At 43.8% G+C, this 19,302-nt stretch overlaps 1 protein-coding gene across 4 annotated transcripts in view; it reads left to right on the forward strand.

Moving 5' to 3' along the window:
- The first annotated feature begins 278 nt into the window (after window positions 1-278).
- Window positions 279-19,302, forward strand: part of arhgef40 (Rho guanine nucleotide exchange factor (GEF) 40) — a 43,862-nt gene continuing 24,838 nt past the window's right edge. For 3 of the 4 annotated variants that reach the window (XM_086165643.1, XM_086165645.1, XM_086165642.1), the window contains exons 1-5: window positions 279-504; window positions 12,712-12,801; window positions 14,588-14,695; window positions 17,917-18,202; window positions 18,274-19,246. In XM_086165643.1, the coding sequence (XP_086021769.1) occupies window positions 502-504; window positions 12,712-12,801; window positions 14,588-14,695; window positions 17,917-18,202; window positions 18,274-19,246 (1,460 nt within the window). In that variant the 5' untranslated portion in view covers window positions 279-501. The remainder of the gene's footprint in view (window positions 505-12,711; window positions 12,802-14,587; window positions 14,696-17,916; window positions 18,203-18,273; window positions 19,247-19,302) is intronic. The other variant, XM_086165641.1, reaches the window with a different exon arrangement.

Below are 19,302 nucleotides of genomic sequence, written 5' to 3' on the forward strand. Positions count from 1 at the left end.
CGTCTGTTGGAAAAACACATTTTTTGGTTGTTTTTAAAAAAAAAAAATTTAAATAATTAAAAAAAAAAAACTCATAATAATTTTTTTTTTTTTTTTATATTTTTTACTAATAATAAATAATAATAATAAAAAAAAAATTTAAATAAAAAAACAAAACAAAATGGAAAGTCTGAGCGCAAAGAGGGGACTGTGGAGCTCTTGTCGGCTGAAGGGAGGAGGAAGGGGGAGGGGGCAGCGGGACATTCCCAGGCTGGGAAACGAAGCGGCGACGGGAAGGGGAGAACTTTTTTCTTTTCTTTTTTTTTTTTTTTTTTTCTTTTTTTTTTCTCCCTCCTCTCCCTTCTCGGTGATCTCACAGGGCGCTCGGAGGATCTGACAAAGAAGAAGTAGAAGAAGAAGAAGTAGAAGAAGAAGGAAAGTTCTTCTGTTTCTCTGTCCCGGATAATGCTGGGAGGAGGAAGAGGAGAATCCAGGAGAGGAGCAGTGGACTGAGCAGGAATCATGGTGAGTCCGACAACCTCCCTTTGTTTCCGTTATCGCTTAAAGTTAAAGAAATAATTCAAAAAAAATAAACATAACATCAAGTAAACTTTCACCCGCTCCCCCCCCCCTCCTGGGAAAGACCAGACATGTACTTTCCTGAATGGTTTTATTTATCCTGAGCGGTTCGGTTCCAGATGTGAAGCTGGAAAAGCATCGCTTCCTGATTATTTTTTTTTTTATTTTATCTCATTTTTAATATTCGCCATATCGTGCATCAGTTCCTCACTGTGACAGTGCGATTGTTTTTTTGGGGGGGAAAAAATTAAATAAAATGATTTTTAATTAACGAACCGAGCAAAAAGAAAAAAAAAAAGAAACAAAATTACATTTAATAATTTTAATTTTCCCTCTCCCTCTACTGAAATGACCTGAACGGGTTGAGGGGCGTATAATGTGATAGTAAATTAAAATGATAAATCAAAATAATGAATCAGAAACAACATGTGGATGTTGGCAAAGACAAAAACGGTGAGCGTGGAAATAGCTTTGAAAAAAATAGAAAAATAAAAATGACAACAAACAGGTCATGCGATTATTTCCAATTAATTTGAAAAATGATTGAAATTCTTTGAAGAATCAAAAATAAATACATAATGGGATAAACAAACATAAATAAATAAACAGATAGATAATCAAATACATAAAAGGAGAAATGGATAAATATAAAACTCACAAAATAAACAGATAAATAGTTCAATAAAAAGACATATAAATAAATACATAAAAAATAATTAATAAATACATAAATCAAAATAAATAGATAAATAAATTAACAGATAGATTAATAAATACATAAAAGGATTAATGGATAAATAGATATAAAACTGACAAAATAAACAGATAGTTACATAAACCGATGGATGAATAAGTACATAAAAGGGTAAATAAATAAACAAGCATAAATACATAGATAAATAAATAGAGAGATGAATAAATACATAAAATGATGAATGGATAAATAGAATACAGATAGATAATGAAACAGAGATAAATGAATATGTAAATGAATAACATAATAACATAATTATAATAAATTATAAAAAATAAATAATAAAGACATTACTAAACATAATTTAACAAAAAAAAATTAAAAATAGCCCAGAGGAAAATAAAAAAGAGGAAAAACCCCGACCAAAAAGAGGAAGAAGACAAAAAAAGCGGTAGAAAAAGCGGAATAAGAAGAGGGGAGCCCCGGGATCTCTCCCGGGCTTTTGTTTACAACGCCGCTGTGACGTTCTGACACGTGACACACACACACACACACACACACACACACACACACACACACACAGTAAAAGAAGCTAGCAGCGTCCAGTGGAAGCCGAGGTCAGGGTGGAGCAGCTCTGGCAGCAGCAGAGAAGAAGCCAGGAGGTAAAAGAGGAGGAACGACTCGCTCTTTATTTCGGGACACTTGGACGCCAACGGGAGCGGCGGCGGCGGGTTTTTTATTTTCTTGTGATGCCACATTTTCCACATGGGAGCAGGAGAAAGAGGAGGAGGAAGGATGGAGGGCAGAGGAGAGAGGAGGCACATGGACGGCGAGCTGGAGGAACGTGTTTTTTACCGCGCTTTGGGAAAGTGGCGGCCTTAGCATAGCAACCGGACCGCCAAAAAAACAAATAATACAAAATACATTAAAAAAATAATAATTATAGTAATGAAAAAACAAATGATAAAAAAAAAAAACGAATAAAAAACAGTTAATAAATAATAATAAAAACAGTTAATAAATGATTATTAAAAAACAAATAATAAATAATAATAATACTTAAAACAAATAATAAATAATAATAAAAAACAGTTGATAAATTATCATAAAACAGTCAATAAATAGTTATTAAAAAACAAATAATAAATAATAATAATTAAAACAGACAATAAATCATTATAAAAAATAGTTAATAAACAATAATAAAAACCAAATAATAATGATAATGAAAAAATAAATTATAAATGATAATTAAAAAACAAAAATAAACAATGATTAAAAAACATACAATAAAAATAATAAAAAATAATTAATAGATAATAATAACTATTAAAAAACAAAAATAAAAAATAATAATAATAAAATAATTAAAAAAAACAAACAAAAAAAACAAATAATAAATAATTATTAAAAATCTAATAATAAAAAATAAATAATATCCTGGCAGAAGCCTCAGGAAGCCTTTATGAGGCTTACATGTTTTTTTATATTTTCTTTCATTTCCTCTTTCGATGCCCCAATTTTAGTTCGGGCTTGATTTCCTGTAAACGTTTTCTTATTTAGCACTTCAATTTTTCTTTTCTTTTCTTTTCTTTTCTTTTCTTTTCTTTTCTTTTCTTTCATCATTTTCTTTTCTTTTCTTTTTTTCCTGAACGATTTCACGGCCATGATGGGTTTTTTTTTGCCAAAATCACGGTTTTCTAACTCAGTAATCTTTAAAAGTTATAGAATTATTCCAATTTTATTTGAGGAGAAATTCAAATTTCTGCCTTACTTCAAGGTCAGATGACCCTCGAATACTTCTGACAGCAGCAAATACTCTCTCACTTTTATCCAAAGTGACTTATTTTAGTTTACTTTAATTTAACTTTTAATTCAATACATACTGGTAACATCCACAAAAACATACTGGAAATGCTTTTTTTCTCTGAACAGTGCCTGTAACATGGCTGAAGAATTTATTTTTATTCCTTTATCTTTTAATTTGTTGTTTTTACATTTTTTTTTTATTTTAATTTTTTAATTTTTTTTATTGATAATAAATAACATAAGGATCGCTAGTGCTAGGCTCGCTGGCCACAGAATTTCAGGCTAATTTAAATGGTCCGATGTGACGAGGCTAAATGTTTTGGTGGCTAAAGCTGTTAGCCTAAAAAAAATCCACAAACTAGCTGCATTGTTGTTTTAGCTACAGTGTTCAAAGCGTGGGAAAAAAGTAGCTTATAGTCTGGAAATTGCGCTATACACGTACATACTACTACACTATTATATGTATATATATTTTTTTTATATACATCAATTAATGAACTCTACAAAGCAGCTTATTTTGTTTTTGAAAGTGAGAAGAGGAAGAAATAAACTTGCCGTGCTAACTCTAGCCTGCTGTTGCTGTATTCTGTAGCCGAGGAGCTGCAAGCGGAATCAGGTTCACCTCTGAGGTGAGGCAGGAGGCCTGCCTGCCTCACCTAGTGGCTCTTGGCAGTTGTTTTCTGATCGCTCAGCAGAAGAAACTAGTAACACACATACAGTTGTTGACGAAATTGGAAATGTAGTTCATCTAGCAAAAGTGTTGAAACATTTTAATAGCGACAGCGATCCGATCTTAGCGTTATAGCATGCTAGCAGTCAGCCGTCAATGCGCAATCTTCGTAGAGGCTCAACCGTCGGCTGCCTCACCGCACGTCTCCTTTTGGTATTCGAACAGCAAATGTGAAAATCCAGAATAAAAACAAACTAAAATCTGGGGAAGTTCAATGAAAAATACGTTTGAAGTGCAAATCACTGATAAATATAATTTTTTCCAAGATTGAAGAATCGTGTGCCAGCCTCCCACTGGGGTTGGTTGAAGATCTTACAGAAAAAATAGATCCAGAGTCCTCCTCCTCTTCCCCCTTCTCTTCCTCCTCGTCATTCTCTTCTTCTTCTTCTTCTTCTTCTTCTTCTTCTTCTTCTTCTTCTTCTTCTTCTTCTTCTTCTTCTTCCACTTTTACTTCTTCCCTTTTCTACTTTTCTTCATCCTCTTCCTCCTCCTCTTCTTCTTCTTGTTATTCCTCTTCTTTTTCTTCTTCTCCCCTTTTCTTCTTTTGTTCACCCTCTTCCTCTACTTCCTCTTCCTCTTCCTCTTCTTCTTCTTGTTCTTCCTTTTTCGACTTTTCTTCATCCGACTCCTCTACATCTTCATCCTCTTCTTCTTCTGCCTCTTCTTCTTCTTCTTCTTCTTTTACTTCTTCTTCTTCTTCCCTTTTCTTCTTTTCTTCACCCTCTTCGTCTTCTTTTTCTTCTTCCTTTTTTTCTTCTTCCTCCTCTTCTTCTACCTCTTCTTCCCTTTTTTCCTCCTCCTCTTCTTCTTCTTCTTCTTCGTTTTCTTCTTCCTCTTCCTTTTTCTCTTCCTCCTCCTCTTCCTCTTCTTCTTCCTCTTCTTTTTCTTCTTCTGCTCCTTCTGCTCTTTTACTTCTTCCGTTTTCGACTTTTCTTCATCCGACTCCTCTTCATCTTCATCCTCTTCTTCTTCCTCTTCTTCTTCTGCCTCTGCTTCTTCTTCTTCTTCTTCTTCCCTTTTCTTCTTTTCTTCACCCTCTTCCTCTTCTTTTTCTTCTTCCTTTTCTTCCTCTTCATCTTCATCCTCTTCTTCTACCTCTTCTTCCCTTTTTTCCTCCTCCTCTTCTTCTTCCTCTTCTTCTTTCTCCTCTTCCTCTTCTTCATCTTCTTCAACCTCTTCCTTTTTCTCCTCCTCCTCCTCTTCTTCTTCTGCTCCTTCTTCTTCTTCTTCCTCTTTTACTTCTTCCTTTTTCGACTTTTCTTCATCCGACTCCTCTTCATCTTCTTCCTCTTCTTCTTCTGCCTCTGCTTCTTCTTCTTCCTCTTCTTTTTCTTCTTCCTCTTCTTCATCTTCTTCCACCTCTTCCTTTTTCTCCTCCTCCTCTTCTTCTTCTTCTCCTTCTTCTTCTTCTTCTTCTTCTTCTTCTTCTTCTTCTTCTTCTTCTTCTTCTTCCTCTTCTTCTTCTTCCTCTTCTTCTTTCTCCTCTTCCTCTTCTTCATCTTTTTCCACCTCTTCCTTTTTCTCCTCCTCCTCCTCCTCCTCCTCTTCTTCTTCTTCTTCTTCTTCTTCTTCTTCTCCCTCCTCCTCCATCCCTCCATCCTGTCTCCTCCTATGAGCTCCGTCTCTTCTCTCCTCTATCAGTTTTCTTCTCCACATCTGGTTTCCATCATGGTCACCGCTGCTCTCCTTTCCCATCCATCTCTCCAAGAGCTTCGTTCCCTCCACCTCCACCTCCTCCTCCTCCTCTTTTCACCGCCGTCTAGTTTTCCCAGCGTTCTTCGTTCTTCTGCCTCGGAAAGCCTGAGAGATTTTTCAGAAGGTTTTTCTTTTTTTTTCGCCGGCGTTTTGAGTTTCTCTCTTTCTGCGTTGGTCTTTCTGGCCGAGGAGGGAACAGGAAGCCCGACGTGAAGAAGAAAACTGAAAGGGAAGAAAAGAAAAGAGAGGTCGAGCCCCGGTTCTGTACATTGTGTTCACACACACACACACACACACACACACCAGACACACACACACACACACACCAGACACACATGTTTTCATCTCCACTGAATATAGCACCAGACAGAGTGTGTGGAGGGCGATGCCTCACAGCAAGAAGGTCACTGGTTGGATTCTGGACGGGTTCTTCATGTTCTCCGCTCTGGGTTCTTCACATGTTCCAGCTGCCTTGGGTTCTCCATGTTCTCCTCCTTTGGTTCTCCATGTTCTCCTCCTTTGGTTCTCCATGTTCTCCTCCTTGGGTTCTCCATGTTCTCTTTCTCTGGTTCTCCATGTTCTCCTCCTTGGGTTCTCCATGTTTTCCTCCTTTGGTTCTCCATGTTCTCTTTCTCTGGTTCTCCATGTTCTCTACCTTTGGTTCTCCATGTTCTCCTCCTTTGGTTCTCCATGTTCTCCTCCTTTGGTTCTCCATGTTCTCTTTCTCTGGTTCTCCATGTTCTCCTCCTTTGGTTCTCCATGTTCTCCTCCTTTGGTTCTCCATGTTCTCTTTCTCTGGTTCTCCATGTTCTCCTCCTTTGGTTCTCCATGTTCCGCTTCCAGGATTCTCCATGTTCTCCTCCTTTCGTTCTCCATGTTCTCCTCCTCTGGTTCTCCATGTTCTGCTTCCAGGATTAACCACATTCTCCTCCTTGGGTTCCCCATGTTCTAGCTTCCTTGGTTCTCCATGTTCTCCCTCCTGGATTCTCAATGCTCTCCTGACTGGGATCTCCATGTTCTCCTCCTTTGGTTCTCCATGTTCTGCTTCCAGGATTCTCCATGTTCTCCTCCTTTGGTTCTCCATGTTCCCCTTCCTGGGTTCTCCATGTTCTCCTCCTTAGGCTCTCAATGCTCTCCTTCCTTGGTTCTCCATGTTCTTCTGTCTCCAGTGCACAAGCAGCTGTGATTGTTGCCCTGTGATTGACAGGTGACCCTGTGATTGACAGGTGACCCTGTGATTGACAGGCCACCGGTCCGGGTTAAGCTCCGCCTCTAACATCTGTGATTGGCTCCCCCCACGCCTGTGTGGAGGACGTGAAGGTGGAGGAGGAGGTCGGTGGAGAGGTTGACCTGCCGCGTTCAGAACCGCCGTGTTTCCGTGGCGATGCTCGGGGGAAGCCCTTCAAGGAAGTGACATCATTAGCGATTTGGCGATTTGTAGCGATTAGCCGCTAGCTGAAACGTGGGTCAGGAGGTCCTGCTCGGGAGCCAGAAGAGCCTGGGAACGAGGACGCCTTCTCCTGCGTATCCTAGCAACGGCGGAATAACTGGATTACACCTAAACAGGAGGATCCGGGATGTATTTACACCCCTAAAGCTAAAGGACTTAAAGCTAACCCAGTTTACAAAATCTAATCAGGAGATTAGAACCGCTGATCAGAATCGCTTACAACGGCGCGTAGCTCCGCCCCCTCCAGACATCAAGATCACAATTGTGTCGGATTTTGAGCTAAAGGAGCGCCGTGCTGCTCGCGTTGAACGTTGTTAGCGATTGTTAGCGAAGCTATCTTTCCTCCATTTCTGTTGTCCAGTTTCGCCGTCTACCATCGCTAATTGTGCCGCTAATTCCTGACGTCATTTGACACTTTTCTCCACCCATTCCAACCTGCTTGGACCCGTCTCTTCACCTCTTTTCCACACTCTCCGTTGCTCTGGACTGTTGACCCTAAGTACCTGAGATCCTCCAGCTTCTTGATCTCCACTCCCTGTAGCCTCACTGCTCCACCCGAGTTCCTCTCATTCACACACATATATTCTGTCTTGCTGCGACTAACTTTCATTCCTCTCCTTTCCAGAGCATACCTCCACCTCTCTAGATTTTCCTCTACCTGTTTTCTGCTCTCACTACAGATCACAATGTCATCTGCAAACATCATGGTCCATGGGGATTCCTGTCTAACCTCATCTGTCAGCCTATCCATCACCATTGCGAACAAGAAGGGGCTCAGAGCTGATCCCTGATGGAGTCCCACCTCCACCTTGAACTTCTCTGTTACCCCTACAGCACACCGTACCAGTGTCTCACAGCTAGCATACATGTCCTGCACCAGTCCAACATACTTCTCTGCCACTCCAGACTTCCTCATACAATACCAGAGCTCCTCTCTTGGCACCCTGTCATATGCTTTTTCTAGGTCTACAAAAACGCAGTGCAACTCCCTCCGGCCTTCTCTGTACTTTTCTATTAGCATTCTCAACGCAAATACTGCATCTGTAGTACTCTTCCTAGGCATGAAGCCATACTGCTGTTCACAAATGCTGACTTCTGCTCTCAGTCTAGTTTCCACTACTCTTTCCCATAACTTCATTGTATGGCTCATCAACTTTATCCCTCTGTAGTTGCCACAATTCTGCACATCCCCTTTATTCTTAAAAATAGGCACCATCACACTTTGTCTCCATTCTTCAGGCATCTTCTCACTCTCTAAGATCCTGTTGAATAATCTAGTCAGAAAATCTACCGCTGCCTCTCCTAGACACTTCCACACCTCCACAGGTATATCATCAGGACCAACTGCTTTTCCACTCTTCATCCTCTTCAATGCCTTCCTCACTTCACTTTTACTAATTTTTGCTACTTTGTGGTCTACAATAGTCACCTCTTCTACCCTTGCCTCTCTTTCATTTTCCACATTCATCAGTTCTTCAAAGTACTCTTTCCATCTTCCCATCACTCTTCTAGCATCTGTCAATACATTTCCCTCTCTGTCCTTTATCACCCGGACCTGTTGTACATCCTTTCCATCTTTATCTCTCTGTTTCGCCAACCTGTATAGATCATTCTCACCCTCCTTACTATCCAACCGAGCATACAAGTCATCATAAGCCCTTTGTTTTGCCTTTGCTACCTCTATCTTTACCTTTCGCCGCACCTCCCTGAACTCCTGTCTGTTCTCTTCAGTCCTCTCAGTATCCCACTTCTTTTTCGCTAACCGCTTTCTCTGTATACACTCCTGCACTTCCTCATTCCACCACCAAGTCTCCTTATCTACTTTCCTTCCAGATGACACACCAAGTACTCTTCTACCTGTCTCCCTGATAACACTAGCTGTTGTTGTCCAATCATCTGGAAGCTCACCCTGACCACCCAGACCCTTTCTCAATTCCTCCCTGAAAACCATGCAACACTCCTCCCTTTTCAGCTTCCACCATTTTGTCCTCTGCTCTGCCTTTGTCCTCTTCATCTTCTTTGTCACCAGAGTCATCCTACAAACCAGCATCCTATGCTGTCTGGCTACACTCTCACCTACAACTACTTTGCAGTCACTGATCTCTTTCAGTTTACCCCGTCTATACAAGATGTAGTCTACCTGCGTGCTCCTACCTCCGCTCTTATAAGTTACCCTATGTTCCTGTTTTTTCTGGAAAAAGGTGTTCACAACAGCCATTTCCATCCTTTTTGCAAAATCTACCACCATCTGTCCCTCTGCATTCCTATCCTGGATACCAAATCTGCCCATCACTTCTTCATCCCCTCTATTGCCTTCACCGACATGTCCATTGAAGTCTGCACCAATGACCACTCTCTCATTTCTGGGAATATTCTGCATCACTTCATCTAACTCATTCCAGGACTTCTCCTTCTCTTCAGATTCACATCCCACCTGCGGGGCATAGCCACTAACAACACTGAGCATCACAGCTTTGATTTCCAGTTTCAGACTCATGAGTCTATCTGACATTCTTTTCACCTCTAGGACGTTCCTAACAAACTCCTCCTTCAAGATAACTCCTACTCCATTTCTCTTCTTGTCAATACCATAATAGTACAACTTAAAGCCTGCTCCTAAGCTTCTAGCCTTACTACCTTTCCACCTGGTCTCCTGGACACACAGTATATCCACCTTCCTTCTCTGCATCATGTCCACCAACTCTCTACCTTTTCCTGTCATAGTCCCAACATTCAAAGTCCCTACTCTCAGTCCCAGACTCTTTCCTTTCCTCCTCTCTCTCTGCTTCCGAACACACACTCCTCCTCTTCTTCTTGCTCTTGTTCTTCGACCCACAGTAGCCCAATTTCCATTAGTACCCTGTAGGTCATCAGTACCAATGGCGGTCGTTGTTAACCCGGTCCGCGACCGATCCGGTATGGTATAGTATAGTGTAGATAACCAGCCATAAATGTTTTGTCTATTTGCCACCCACACTCTTAGCATCTAGCTTAACCTTCTTTCCTCAGCTATCAATGCTTAATGCTCACGACTAGCGACATCCAAAGTCCCGGGCTAAGCACATCCAGTGCCCCGCAACTAGCCATGCCCAATGTTCCCATCTGGCTGGATCTACTTTCTACAGCTAGCCATGCTCACCGCTCACAATTAGCCACACCCACTTGCCCACGAACATTGTCGTCTACTAGCCCTACCCACTCTTAGCATCTTGCTAAACCTCCTTTCCCTTACTATGAATGCTCACTGCTCACGACTAGCGACGCTTGTTGCCCCTAACTAGCCATGCCCAATATTGTCTACTAGCCACGCCCTCTGTTCACATGTACTTTCCCCAACTAGCCATACTCACAGCTAACAATTAGCCACGCCAGCTATCTTCAACCAGGCATGCCCAGTTCCTCCAACTAGCAAAACTCATGGTTCCCAACTAGCCACAACCACTTTCCCCAGCTAGCAAAACTCACTGTTTACAACTAGCGACGCTAACGTTCCCCAAATAGCCACGCCCACTGTTGATTTAATGTAACATAACATATAACAGTGGATCTGTGTGTGTGTGTGTGTGTGTGTGTTCCTCAATGCGCGGTTTGTGGACTCCGGCGGTTTTGTTTACACAAACCCAAACAGGCCGCCACGGATTTTGAACTGGATGCCGTTCAAGCTTTTACTGTATCTTTTCTTCTTCTTTCTCTTTTTCTTCTTTTTTCGTTTTAATCGTTTAATCTGATTCAATCAACCCTTGTCTGATCGGCCCCGAACGTTGGTTTTTTTTTCAGATTTATTTTAATTATGTAGGAAATTCTGTTAGAAAAGCAAAAGAAAATTAAAAAAAAGGACTAAAATTAGGAAGAAAGTCAAAATAAAGAAATAGGTAAAAAAAAAGAATGAATAACCAATCGATAAATACATAATCAAATGCATAAATGAACAAAACAATTCACAAAATGTAAGAATAAATGAATAGATAAATAAGACATGAATGATCTATAAAAATATTTCAAATCATTTCGATATTAGTAAATGAATAAATAAAAAAATCAAACAAAAACCATTAAAATGCAAATAACAAACTCATGAATAAATAAAAAACATGAGAAATTCATGAAAAATTGTCCAGAAATAAACATATAATGATGAATTATTAAATAATAAATATGTTTAAAAAAATAAATCAGAAATAAATCATCAAACAACAAACAATTAAATATACAAATAAATAGCTAATGAATGAATACGCAAATAAAATATGAACAAAACATTAAAAATGGTCAAGAAATATTGATATTGATCAATATTCAAAAGATAAATTACCACATAACCAAATTAATAAACGGATAACTTAGGATACCAAAAATTAACTGAATAAATTAAATATGAAAAAGTTGTTTAGTATGATCACTAAATTTTAATATTATCATTTTTATTATGTGAAAAAAAAATAAAAATCAAAAAAGGGACAAACGTGACAAAATGACCTTAATATTTCCCAGAAATAAAAAAAAAAGGTCGCCTTAGTTTCTGCGGGATAAACATTTAAATCCTTTCATTCTGTCATTCGTTTCTGGTTAAACAGCCTCGGAAAATACGGTTATTGGAAGAAAAAAAAAGAAAAAGAAAATCTTTCCCGTCACGTAAAGGTGAAATAAACGCATTTATTCCGACCAGGGTTACGTAACGTGTTCTTCTCGTTAAAAAGAGAAAAAAAAAAGATTATAAAGTTGATTTCAGATTCGAGATTTTGCGAGTCACTTTACCCTAGTTTGCGGCCGCCCACACACACACACACACACACACACACACACACACACACACACCTCTGTTCACAGAACAAAACCCAGAAAACAAATTTTGAAACGGTGCTGAACCCATGCCTTCTTCCATATTTCCCCTCCACCAACTCATTCTCTCCTGCCCCACCAACACACACACACACACACACACACACACACACACACATGCACACACACATTTTCCGAACAGGCTGTTCTCCCGTTTCCCCGGGTTCTCGCCTCTCGTTCCCCCGGTGGAGCTTCGGCTCGGCACAATGTTCCGACTGTTGGGGAGAAAAAACTCGGCATAATTGTTGTCAGATGACGGTCGGAGGTGAAGCGAAGAGAGAGAGAAAGATAGAAAGATAGAAAGATAGAAAGAGAGATGGAGAAAGAGAGATGGGTAAAATAAACAACCGAAGAGAAACATAGGTGAGGGAGGAGAGGAGGCCTGTAGGAAAAAAAAAAAAAAAGAAAAAAAAAAAAAAAAAAGGACAGAAACTGAGGGGGAGAGCGAGTGTCCGGAGGGAGAGAAAGTTAGGAAAGAGAGGGAGGGAAAAAAAGATGAAAAAAAAATTAAAAAAAAAAAAAAAAAAAAGAAAAAAAAACAGTTGCTGGTTGCCGTGACAACCACCCATGGATCCAAAAAAAATAAATAAATAAACAGTCATGCATCGCGTGCTATGCTCTGTCACCCTCCACCTCGACGGGGTATTATAATGTGTGTGTGTGTGTGTGTCGTGCACGCGTGTGTGTTATGCATCTGTCTGTGTGTGTGTGTGTGTGTGTGTGTGTGTGTGTGTTTGCAATTTGGATCTTTTGTTCTGGGGGGTTCCAACATTCACCGGGCCTCGGAGGAAATGTTCGACACTCCCCAGACCGTACAACAGGAAACTCAAAGTAGTGTGTGTGCGTGCGTGTGTGTGTGTGTGTGTGTGTGTGTGTGTGTGTGTGTGTGTGTGTGCTCATTTATGCATTAACCCTTTCTTGGTCTCTCTCTCTCAGGGTTCAGAAGCGATGGAGGACTGTGTTCAGGGGGCGCTTTCCTCTCTTTACCCCCCCTTTGAAAGCACTGCGCCACCCCTCCTTTCCCAGGTAGCACACACACACACACACACACACACACACACACACACACACGCGCACGCCCACACACACTCAAGTTTACATCTCTGAGAAATAAACACGTGGATATGAATAATGCAGATTCAATTAAATGATAAGGATGTTGTATGGAAGCATGTGGGTATGCAGAGTGTGTGTGTGTGTGTGTGTGTGTGTGTGTGTGTGTGTGTGTGTGTGCGTGCAATACACTGCCCAAACAAATGTCGCCGATTGGTCGATTATAACGAGGCCATGTTCCGCACCCGGAGACTCGGCGTGACCCGACATCCTGCAGAACGTTGTTCCTCTGGAACAGGAAGTGACGCCGCTCCTTCTGATTGGTCGGTTGATCCAAGATTACGGCAGATTACGCCGCCATTGGTCGTCCTCTGGGGACGGTGTGTGGAGAACAAGATACAAAGATAATAACAAAAATTGGACGACTGATTGGTAAAAGGTCAAAATCCGGGATTACTGTCCAAATGTTAGCATTGATGCTAAACGCGCTATGAAGTCAGATTATAATTCGCTATAATTTAAGATCTTCTTAAATCTGCGAAAGAAAAATGAGAAGCCATTTTACAAGAAGAGAAATTATGAGATTAAGAATGAGAAAATCTACAGGATGATAAATCATGAGATTAAAAGAGCAGCAGCAGCAAATCTACGAAAAGAGAAACGATGAGATTATGAAGTTGTAAGTCGATGAGAAAAATGAAATTATAAAGAGGCAAATCTATGAGAAGAGAAATTGGGAGATTAAGAATTGGAAAATCTACAAAATGAGAAATTAAGAGATTATAAAGCAGCATATCTCCGAGAAGAGAAACGATGAGATTAAAAAGTGGCAAATCTGCGAGAAAAATTAGATTATAAAGTCAAATCTAGGAGAAGAGAAATGATGAGTCTAAGAATCCGGAAATCTACAAGAAAACGAAATTAGGAGATTATAAAGCAGCAAATTGACTAGAAGAGAAATGATGAGATTAAAAGGCAACAAATCTGAGATGAGAAATTATGAGATCTTAAATGAACAAATCTACCAATGAGAGAAAGGATGAGATTTTAGAGTCAAATCCAAGAGAAGAGAAATTACTATCAAACCCGAAACGATAATCTGAGATTACAGGGTCGCCATTAAATTGACCAGGCGACAAAACACGATTTAGCAAGATGAACGCATTGAATTTAGCAAAATACATGGATTTTATGATATATTTTTTTGCACAGCATCACAAGGCTGCCCTCCGGATACGCCCTCGCCACAGCGGACGGCGGCCCCTAAACGAATTATACTTCAATCAGATTAAGCCCAGAGGGACGCTGCTGATTTAAGCCCAGAAACCGGCACGTTAGCGTTAGCGTCCTCAGAGACACGATGCGAGGACGCCGGATGGAATTAGCGCCGGATTAGCTTCGGATCGCCTTCTTTCCGGATTCCCTTCGCTTTTCTGAGAAGCCCGATGCGCTCGCGGCCACTCGTCGAGCATACAAGTTCAGATACCCGTCGGATGCCTCACAACGTCTGGTCGTAGCTGGCTAGCTTCGCTTCAAGGAGCTCTTATTTTGAAAATCCGAACCGAACTTTCCCGTTAGCAGCATTGGAGCAAACTCGGCGTTAGCATTTTTGCGGTTGACGGCGGCGACGAAGCTCGATTTTCTTCTCTGACGCCTTTAGCGAGCTAGCTTCTCTGGAGCTTCTTCGCGTTTTGGAGGTTTCGTTCGGCGGCGGCAACGCCCACGAAAGTAATCGAGTACTCGCCTCCTTTTTCCGCAGGTCTTTTCCGTCCTGGAGTCGACCTACCAGCACGACAGCCTCCGCTACCTCCTGGACTACTTCGTCCCGGCCAAGCACCTCCTTCACAAACTCCAGCAGCACGCCTGCGTGAGTTCCCCGAGGGCGCTAACACACACACACACACACACACACACACACACACGGCGGTCGAAGATGGAATTTTATGAGAAGCATTTTTAGAAAAGTTAAATTTTCGCCTGTTTTTATTGGCTGGTGGTCTTTTTTTTTTTTTTTTTTTTTTTAAATTTAATTTTCTTTTAACGTTCCCGGTTTGACGTCCCGTCAAAACGGCGTAATTCGATTTTAAGGTCCGACCGAGTCCTTTGAGGCCGGTCCAAGTGTGGCGTCGGCCAAAGCTGAGAGCGAGTTCAGTCATGTTCTCCAAGCCTTGCGGGTTTTCAAGATGTTCTGAGATGTTCTGGTCTGGAAAACCAGAGGTTTCTGCTTTTTATCCTAGCATGGCGTTTAGCCGCCTAGCGGGTTGTTGGCGTCCTCCCAGACCATCTCTGCGAAATCTAACTCTCCCAAAAGTGACCCGCCACCCTTTCCCAGAAACCTGCACCCCAACTTCCAGCTCAGAGCCTTAAACCATGCAGCAACTTAGATGCTAGCAGTTCCTCGAATGCTAGCAAGTATCCTGCTAAGCTTAGCTTATCAGCAGATGAACAACGATTTGGGGTTCCACTCCCTGATTGATCCTGTTATTATTTTATTTCATGCTAGTCTGATGGAATGAGAGGTGCATCTGAACGGCTGATGTGTGGTAACGCTAAGCTAAGCTAAGCTTCGCAACACATGGACAGTCATAGGAGAACCACTTACAGAATGATTTTCCGTCACATCGTCAGCACTTTTGTGGCTTGTCGCTGCTTCGTGACCATGGCAACCAATATGTGGAGGGATTCCATGATGCTAATAGCAAGTATTAGCAGCATTAGCATCATGAGATGATGTGATGTCACCACATGACCCAATTAGATTGTTTTCATTAGTCACATCAGTCTAATGGAGTGAGCCAGGTGCATCTTAGTGGCTCATGCATAGCTAAGCTAAGCTAAGCTAAGCTAAAAAGCCGATGGACATCATAGGAGTTACACTTCCTTCAGCCACATCATCTGCACTTGTTGTGGCTTGTCGCCGCTTTGTTACCAAGGCAACCAACATGGGGAAGGATTCCCTGATGCTAACAGTTCCTTGGATGCTAGCAAGTACCAGTAGCATTAGTGTCACAAGATGATGTGATGTGATCACGTGACCCAATCAGATTGTTTTTATCACATCATGCAAGTCTGATGATGCGAAATGAACAGCTAATGTATAGCAAAGCTATGCTAAGCTAAGTTAAGCTAAGCTTAACAGCAGATGGGCGAACATAGGAGCTCCACTTCCCGAATGATCTTCAGCCACATCGTCAGCACTTTTGACGGCTTTTCGTGCTTGGTAACCATGACAACCGACACCCGGAAGGTTTCCCAAAGGCCGATCGGATCGTTGGCGCACGGCGGAGACAGCGAAGCGATCCCATTGGAGGAAAATGTGACTCGGGATCTGAGGAGCTGATGTTTCCAGAGGAGGAGCCTCTCTTAGCATGTGGCTAGCTAATATTTAGCCCTTTCAGTCCCAGCACTCTAAATAATCACAGATGGCTAGTTCTGCACGTTGCTGGTCAGATGACGAGTGAAGTACCTTTTTCCAGACTCGGGGTTCTAGTACTAGCTAGTACTAACTAGTACTAACTAGTATTAACTAGTACTAACGTGACAACATCAGTGTACTTTGTGTACAACTGTGTACTTGGTACTACATGCGCCGGTTGCGATTTTCAACACAACCCTTGTGCACGAAATGACACGCATGGGATTGTCTCGAGGACACACACACACACACACACACACACACACTTTTACCTCACACACACACAGCCAAACAAACGAGCAGAACGTAAATCAAAGCCCAGCGGTTTACACACCGAGCCGCATTCCTTTTTAATTCACTTTCCGACACACACACACACACGTTGAGTTCAACGACACACAAAGCTCAGAAGCGAAGATTTGTCTCATATTACCCCTGTTCAGTTTCCCGCGGACCCACCCACACACACACACACACACACACACACACACACACACTGACATGCACCGGCATTGTGAGCAAACTATGTTTTCATTGTCGCTTGGCGGAGCTGCTCGGGACGGGAGTCAGACCATGAGTCATGACATTAATTCCTTCCATATGTGAGTCGCCGCTGCGAGAAGAGAATGAACATGGATTTCATTCAGTGCGTCCGGCGCTGGGAGCTTCTCGCCATAGTGGGTTTATTGAGAAGCGGTTAAAAAAAAAAAAGAAAAAAAAGAAAAAAAAAAAGGTGGAGGCGGCGAAGGAGCAAACACTGGGGCGCATTGAGGGGGAAGCAGCCGAAGGGGGAAGGAGGTGGAGACAGAATGTTGCAAAACAAACAAGGTCCGGCAGAGGAGAAGTCACACACACCCGTCCAATGCAGGAGTGTGTGTGTGTGTGTGTGAGCTAGAGCATGCATGTGCATAAGAATTATAAGAACTTACCGGCGCGTTCATTTAAATGAAACCGTGCTTGCTATCGTTGCGCTCCCTTGTGTTTATTTTATTTGTCATTTTTAAAAATATCAAACCCCCTGCGATCTCAGCTTGTTAAATTATTTTTTAATAATTCTTGGAATTCTGTGCGATATTTTATATTTTGTCCCGCATCCCCTCCTTCCTCCTGCGTCAGGGAAAACATCCAGGAAACGCAGCTTCGCCGCCTTCCTTTTCGGCGTCCAGGAAGTCACGTGACGTCTCTTCGGACGCGCGCGTGACTCGACGATGAATGAACGAATATGTTTTTAAAAAATATCTCCTGGAATTCGGCGCCTGTGGTTCGCCGTGTTTTTTTTTTTTTTTTTTTTTCCGGCCATGACTCTGCAGGATGTTTTGTCAGAGGCCGCTTTGTTGCCAGGCGCTGGTCATCATTTATGCCTATGTGTGTGTGTGTGTGTGTGTGTGTGAGGGGGGGGGGGACGCTCCCTGTCCACTAAGCACTTTGCGGGTCACATGGCAGTTTTGTGAAAACCCGCCGCGACCGGCGCTCCAGAACAGCGAGCGGGATTAGCCGGGAACGCGGCGGAAGGTTCCACGTGGGCGTAGCGTGCCCCGCTGCGTGGGCTTCAGGCTTTTAGCGTTAGCGCTTTTAGCACGTGATGCTAAATCGTCGCGATTCTATCGATACGAATGTTTTTTATATCGATTTAAAGGCTTTTAAAGCGTTACTCCCCGCTTCTCGCCCTCCAGTCCCAGTACCTCGGCTGCCTCTTCTTGCACTCCGGCTGGCCGCTGTGTCTCGGCGAGAAGGTGGTGGTGCAGCTTTCCACGCTGGACTGGCGCCTCCTGCGCGCCAACGACTTCTACCTGCAGGTGGTGCCCTTCTCCACCCGCTGCCCACGGCTGGCCCTCAAGTGCCTGGCCCCCGGCGGGCGCACCGTCCAGGAGGTCCTGGTCCCGGAGTCCCAGCACCCGCTGGTGTTCACCAGCGAGTGGCTGCACAGCGTCAACAAGGAGCGCGGCCACAAGCGGGAGGGTGAGGACGACTCGGGACGGGTCCGTCGTCTCGCCGACGTCCGGTTTTGAGCGCCTCCTGTGTCGTTCCAGTGGGAGGAGGTCTGGATACCTGCCTGGTGAGCACCTGCGACGGAGTGGCGCGACTCCCGTGGAAGGAGGTGGTCTACCCGAAGTTCATCCATGACCCGTCGGAGGACCTGATGCCGGACGGCGACGGCTACGTGTCCGGCCGGCTCCCCAGCGAAGGCGGGGACAGCGCCGGCGGCTGGGGAGGCTCCTCCTCCGGGGAGCTGGACTCCTGGTCCTGGGACGAGGAGGACGAGGAGGCGGCGCCGTCGCCGGGCGGTTTGGGACGGCGCCGGCGCAGCGAGGACGGGCTGGGACGCACCGCCCGCCGGCCCCAGCTGGACGGCGACTACGTGGAGCTGCTGGAACCTCGCGGGGGGCCGGACGGCGGCGTGGATCCCAGGCAGAGGTACCTGGAGATGCACGGGATCTGCAAGACCAAAACCCTGCCGCTGTGCAAGAGGGGGAAAGCCGTCAGGATCCGGCGCGGGAAAGGGTGGGGTTACGGGAGGGCCGACGGATTCGGGAGCTTCCGGGGCGTCAGGCGGGGGGAGGCGGCGCCGAGGGGCCCGGCGGAGGTCGTCCAGGGCGGCGGCGGCGGCGGCGGCGGGCGGACTTACTCCTCCTCCGTCCACGACTCGGACGACGGCGGCAGAACCAGCCGGGGATCGGAAGGCGCCGAGAACCGCCGGGTCTTCTCGGACAAGGAGAGGAGGCCCGGCGTGGGCGGCGAGGGGGAGAGCGGCGAGCAGAAAGACCCGGTCGGGATTTCGGATTTGACCCCGCAAGCCGGACACGTGGCGGAAGGACAGTCGGATCACGGCTCGCACTCCGACTCGGTCTTCGAGGACAAAACGGCGAGCGGAGACAGCGACGCCACCGCGCCGACGTCCGAGGCGCCGGAGGCGAACGGATCCGAGTCGGGAACGGGCGGCGGCGAGAGCAAAGAGAATCCCCGAGGGAAGGACGCCAAGACGACGGGGTTCCGGGCGCCGAGGTGAGACTCGCTTCCCGTCGCGAACGTTTCTCCGTTTTTTTTTTTTTTTTTTTCCT

The sequence above is a fragment of the Fistularia commersonii genome, chromosome 19, assembly GCF_037954325.1.
Source record: "Fistularia commersonii isolate RoL2024-O1a breed Wild chromosome 19, RoL_Fcom_v1.0, whole genome shotgun sequence".
Taxonomy (NCBI): Eukaryota; Metazoa; Chordata; class Actinopteri; order Syngnathiformes; family Fistulariidae; genus Fistularia; species Fistularia commersonii.